At 34.6% G+C, this 6,318-nt stretch overlaps 1 protein-coding gene across 1 annotated transcript; it reads right to left on the bottom strand.

Moving 5' to 3' along the window:
• Window positions 1-631: 631 nt before the first annotated feature.
• On the bottom strand, window positions 632-1,570 carry LOC122891483 (olfactory receptor 6C2-like). The gene has a single exon (XM_044227165.1). It carries the CDS (start codon window positions 1,568-1,570, stop codon window positions 632-634), a length of 939 nt encoding a protein of 312 aa, XP_044083100.1.
• Window positions 1,571-6,318: the final 4,748 nt, after the last annotated feature.

Genomic DNA, 6,318 nt, shown 5'->3' with positions numbered 1-6,318 from the left:
AACATTTCATTTAGTACATCAGTATCAATCTGTTTTATGTAGTTTCAATGTCGGCTTTAATTCTTTAATAGGGAGTACCAGTGCATTTCTCCCTTCATCTTAATTTAATTCATGCCCGTTTTGGCAATTTTTAAATAACTTTGATATTGGATTGGATTCATTCAATAAAATATGTGAATCTTGTGGTTTTAAAGCTTTATCAGTAAATGCTTTTTTGAAATTTTAAATCTTTATGCTTATTCCTTGTTTTTAAATTCATTTTGAGGTTTTGAAATTTTTTTTTTTGCTGTTACACTTAGAAAAAGCATTGATTCTTTTTAACATTATTTCTCTTCTAGAGTATTTTTTTTTTGTGGAGGAATAATGTACACTATTGCACCAGTATTTTATGAATAGTTTCCCAATCCTTTCAGCATTGGTAAGGGAAGGTTGAGAGTAAAGTCACGCTTAGATTTCCTGAAACAACTATTCTCATTTTTTTCTTAATAAAGATTATCATTCTCAAAAAAAGTTGACTTATAAGGTGTAAAGGGTGACTTGATCAGTGGCAGTACTGAATGGAAACCCAAATCTACATCAAGACAAAATAGGATAAAAACTAAAGAAAACATGCTTAGGGATCAACATTCCCCTAGTTCTTTGAGAGCAATATAAATCTTTTGACTAAGTCATTAAAGGCTTGTTTCACTTGTTTGTTCCTCAGAGTATAAATAAATGGATTTAACATGGGTGAAATGGAAGTAGTGAGCATAAATACGCCCTTATTAATGGCCATTTCATCTTTTGCCGAAGGTTTGATATAGACAAAGATACAGCTTCCATAGGTGATAGAAACTACAATCATGTGGGAAGAACAGGTAGAAAAAGCTTTAGTCCTTTGCTGGGCAGAGGGGAATCTTAGAATTGTTCTGATGATATACAGGTAGGACAAAATCACACACACAAGAGTCATAATGAAGATTAACACAGAACATACAATAATCATCTGCTCAATGAACCATGTATCTGAGCATGAGATCTTCAGGATAGGATTAGCATCACAGGCAAAGTGGTCAATGGCATTGGAGTCACAGAAATCCAGGTCCAGTCCTAAGCTAAGTGGTGGGAGTATGACCAATAAAGTAGTCATCCAACAGCAGAAAATTAGCCTTTTGCAGACCCTGTGGTTCATGATAATCATGTAATACAGGGGTTTGCAGATGGCTATGTATCGATCAAAGGACATGGCAGCAAGGAGAAAAAATTCTGTTACTCCAAAAAGATATGTAAAAAAAAGTTGGCATGCACAAGCATTATAGGTAATAGTCCTATCACCTGTTGCTAAACTGTACAAGAATCTAGGAATACAGGCAGAAGTGAATGAGATTTCTAAGAAGGAAAAATTTTGGAGAAAAAAGTACATTGCAGTTTTAAGGTGAGAATCCATTAATATGAGAATGATGATGGTCAGGTTTCCAGTTATACTCAACATGTAGGTAATAAGTAGAAATATAAAAATCAGAATCTGTAGTTGAGGGTCATCTGTTAATCCCAGAAGGATGAAACTGGTTAGTGACGTATGGTTTCTCATTCCTGGGTCCTGACTTCTGCCCAATTTGCATATAAAACTGAGGGACTCAAGATCTGAGAAGGTGGAAAAAAATGTGTTACAATGGATTTGCTTAGAAAATCCTAGCAATGTATTTTACATATATTTTGTTTTCCTTGATAATGAATATTTCTTAATAATTCATGCTCTCAGCTCTGCTGACATGTCATCTGATAGGTTTGAAACTTAGCTTTCAGATGTTTTGACCACAATACATGGCAAGATATACATTTTATATTGCAGTCTAATGTACATGCACACACATATACACAAACACACACACACACACACACAAATATACACACAAATGCACACTTGCATATTAGTGAAACAAAAACTTCCCCCCCCAAAAAATACTTATCCACCTTGCTCTCTGATGCTTTCTATTCTAACTTGTGAAAAATAAATGTAAATATCACCCAATTGACTTTATACTCTACTAAATGATCATGACTGTATTTGAAAAAAATAAATTTTTTAGGGATTGTTAAGTAATATAGTCCAAGTAAAACATATTTATGATTTTTAAGGGTACACTATCCTTGTACTTTACACTTTGGAATAGATTTATTCATGACTCACTTCCACCCCTCAGGGCAATGAAATCATAAACTTTGGGGTATCCTTTTTTTCTAAGAATATTTCTCTTATCACTAACTGAAATTTTACTCAGTTTCATTATCTGCTTGAAGCTTTTTTCCTGGAGAAATTGGAAGCACATGAGGAGTGGTTATGGCACAAGGTGTTTCTATATCCATCTACCAAAGCAACTGAGGTCACTATTCCACCGCCATGAACAACCTATACTGCAAAAGACATCTTACATATAAAAAATCCCTCCCTACATCTTTCCCATGACTTTCTCACATTGTTATTGTCTTTATCTGATTTGTACTGATTGCCCACTTTGGTGCAGAACGGCAACCATTTTAGTACACACCAAATTCACTAATAAGTGAGAAAATGTTCTATACACAACTGAAGAATATTAACCTTAATGTTTTATAATGCAGTCTGATATTTGTCTGACTGACACATTTAGACACCTTCTTATTAAGTCACTGATGTTATCATCAGCTCTGTGAGTATTAAGTGCACTCACCAATCTGACTTCTATCCTTAGCTGCTTTTGATAAGGTTTCTGAACACAGCACTCCACTGAAACTATTCTTGGCAAGTTTACCTGTTATTTCTTTAAGTATCAGTGAAGTGTAGTCATTTTATTTGCATTTTTTTGTTGATCAATCACTCCTTTCTTTTTCTAATCTTCTTGACACATTGTTTGCATGAAATCCACAATCTGGTTTTTGTTTTGCCCTTCTGTTTTCTCCTTTAAAATTATCTCTTCCTCTACTCACTTTTATTCTCACTCTACTCACTTGTATTTCTCACACTTCACCCCTAACTCCTCTTCCCTGCTTCTCTGTATGTTTTCCTGGGAACTGCTTAAATCCCATGACTTCAATTTAGCAGGTAAAATTTGATATTTCAAAATGTGCATTTTTGATAACTCTTTGAATGTTAAACATTTGCCCCTGGCAATTTTACATTCCCTCTAAATGAATTTTTTTTAAATGGATTGCCCCATCTTCTGCATCTCTATTGATTCTCACATTCCTTCTTGTTTACAGTACTAAAACCAAACCCAATATTTATTACCTGGTATTCACTGATAACAAGCTTAATATTGTTTCCTAGGTTAGCCCTATCTTAAAATTCCTTTTTTTTAAAGATTTCATTTATTTAAGAGAGACCACGTGTGCACAAGCCCGTGGAGGGGCACAAAGAGAGAAAGAATTTCAAGCAGACTCCCTGCTGAGCACAGAGCCCCTCGGGGCTTGACCTACTGATACTTGAGATTGTGACCTGAGCCTAAATCAAGATTCGGATGCAGATGCGGAACTAAGGGAGCCGTCCACGCACCTATAGCTCTATCTTGAAATTCTATTGACATTGTCAGTACCTTTACATAATTTTGCTATTTCCCTGACTCTAACAACTGGAAGTTGGTTGGGTTGGTTGGGTAGAGTTATGAAGAGTGACTCTAAAAATACAGCATAGCGAGAGACAAGTATGTGGTGGTCATCTTACATGGACTACCTGTCTGGAAAAAATTGTGTTCTATTAATCTGTGGTTTTCCCCTCTTAATTACTCCATCTGCTTGCTGATTTTGTACCTGGCTCTTAGTGACTCCTTCCTGTTTTCTGCTTAAATGTTTAAAGGAGTCTTCCCACATTAGGACTCTTCTATGTGTTTTGTTATATCCTATGCTTAACAGATGATGTAAAAAACAATTGTTGGAAATGGGATTTTTATGTTGTTTAATGTAATTACCACAAAGCTGAAAGAATCTGAGATATAGAGTTAATTCAAGACAGTATTTTTTTTTTGCCCTCAGACCTAGATGAAGTTATATTGTTTACTATGTTGATTTCAGTTTTAAAACTAATCTACACCTCTTACTTTTTCCATATCCCTGACTCTGATTTGTTGGCTTTTATATTTCATGGAGGAAATATTCTGAGTGACTCTTAAATCATACTATAACCTGTCAGCCCATATGTACCTTATATAAAGGCAAAAGTTGTTATCACTATGTCTGACACAGAAATAATTTTCCTTTTATGGTTTCCATTCATGCTTCCTCAATCCACCTCTCAGAAACATACTGAAACCAGGGATTAAAGACTCTTAAATTCTGGATTTGGACCAATAGCTGCTCTGGAATCATTGCTCAGCCAATACCAATTAACTCCACAAATATCAGCTGAAATGATTTCACTCTCCAATCCTTGTTCAAAGCCATCAATAAATTTTTAAAAATCATAATTTCTTTTAGAAGTGCCAAGTAACTACATGAAAGTTTCACTTGGTTGCTTTAAAGTATTCTTTTCCTCCAGAAGTAGAAATACTCTATACTCACCATCTGCCCATTTCCCAGAGTAAATCTCCCAGTATTTACAGGCTCCATTAAAGAGATGGAGGAGTGGTGTAATGTTTTACAATGAGCTGGGGACACGTCTAAGAATGTGATATCACGTAAGTAACAATAAATTAAATAAATTTTAACAGTATATTAAGTAACTAAAATATTAAAAATAGAATATTAGACTCCAGGGGCACCTGGGTGGCTCAGTGGGTTAACCCTCTGCCTTTGGATCCGGTCATGATCTCAGGGTGCTGGCATCGAGCCCCGCATTGGGCTCTCTTCTCAGCAGGGAGCCTGATTCCGCCCCCTCTCTCTACCTGCTTCTCTGCCTAATTGTGATCTCTCTCTCTCTCTGTCAAATAAATAAATAAAATCTTTTTTTAAAAAAGACTCCAGATATAGAAAAACATTACACATACAACCCACCTACCTCTCTTTTCTTCAGTTTTGAGACATCTAATTGATGCTTACACAACTCTGGAAACTAGCCAATGTCCTTACTCCTAAATATCTTGAAAAATGCACATGTCGTGATGAGCACTTGATGTTATTCAAAACTAATGAATTGTTGAACACTACATCAAAAACTAATGGTGTATTATATGTTAGGTAACTGAACATAATTTAAAAAGAAAGGAAAAAATGAACTGGCACTCTCATTAACACAGATATCCGTTTACTTCTTAGGTCTTTTAGACAACTGAACATTTTAAAGAGTGAGAGGTAATCTTAATTATATCAGCAGATAATTTCCAATTCAGGGATGCTTCTAGAAATCCTTTATTTCATATATTTTTAGATGACCTGATACTCAGTGATACACGAACACAGCTTTATTAATATCTTCAATCTTGTTTCTTTTAACTATAATTCATTTGACTATTCACTAATTTTGGCAAGACATAGGAAACTGTTTCTAAAAGAGAATGATTTTCTAAGTCTCTCAAAAACCACAGACATAATGGTTTCAGTTGATTACTTATTCCTGAGCATCCTGAGGATTAGAAAAATGAGGAAGAATATATGCACATGGGCTTGTATGTGGACTTCTGGTCACTCTAACTCATGGACCCACACTCACCTCACAAACAGCTCTGGGATGGCATTGATATATCTGATCACTTCATCTCTAACATATGGCAAGATTTTCCTCCAAGGTATTTGTCTTATTTTGAAAGGGAATTGCTACTCCAAAATCTGGGGGAATAAACCAGGAACTCTCTCTGGTTCAGAGAGACCTGAAATTTGGCCCTTCCTAAACAAAATGAGAATTTTTTACTATAACAAGACTGATATTTGTTTTATGTGCCAAACATGAAACCAAGTGAATATATACAAATCCTAGGTGAATTAGGTTCCAAAGTTATTAATGAATCCTTTGTGTAATCTTTTGGCAAAGATCCTAAAACATGCAGACTGGGGACAGAGTCCTTAGAGAACTGAAGGATCCACAAAGATATTCAACACAGGATTTTTACACAAAGTAAAAACCAAATTAAAAAGAACAAGCCTACCATTTATTCCTTTCACTCAATAACATGTATAGCTTCTATAGCTGCTGACAGAACAAGTTATCCCTTTTCTTCCTCTGTGACATATTATTACCTTAAGCAATTATTACTTATTATAAACCAAAATTAAGACAAAAATAGACAAATTAACTTAAATATACTAATTACCTTTAATAGCTCAGATTACACACTTCCAGAAATTTCCTATGTAAATATATTCATATTGTTATATTTTCAAATATGAAACATTCTTTACATGCTGTTTTTCAAATTACTTTGATAATTTAAA

The sequence above is a fragment of the Neovison vison genome, chromosome 12 (assembly GCF_020171115.1).
Source record: "Neovison vison isolate M4711 chromosome 12, ASM_NN_V1, whole genome shotgun sequence".
Classification (NCBI taxonomy): Eukaryota; Metazoa; Chordata; class Mammalia; order Carnivora; family Mustelidae; genus Neogale; species Neogale vison.
Note: the sequence above shows the minus strand (reverse complement) of the source record. Positions and strands in the feature narration are given on the sequence as shown.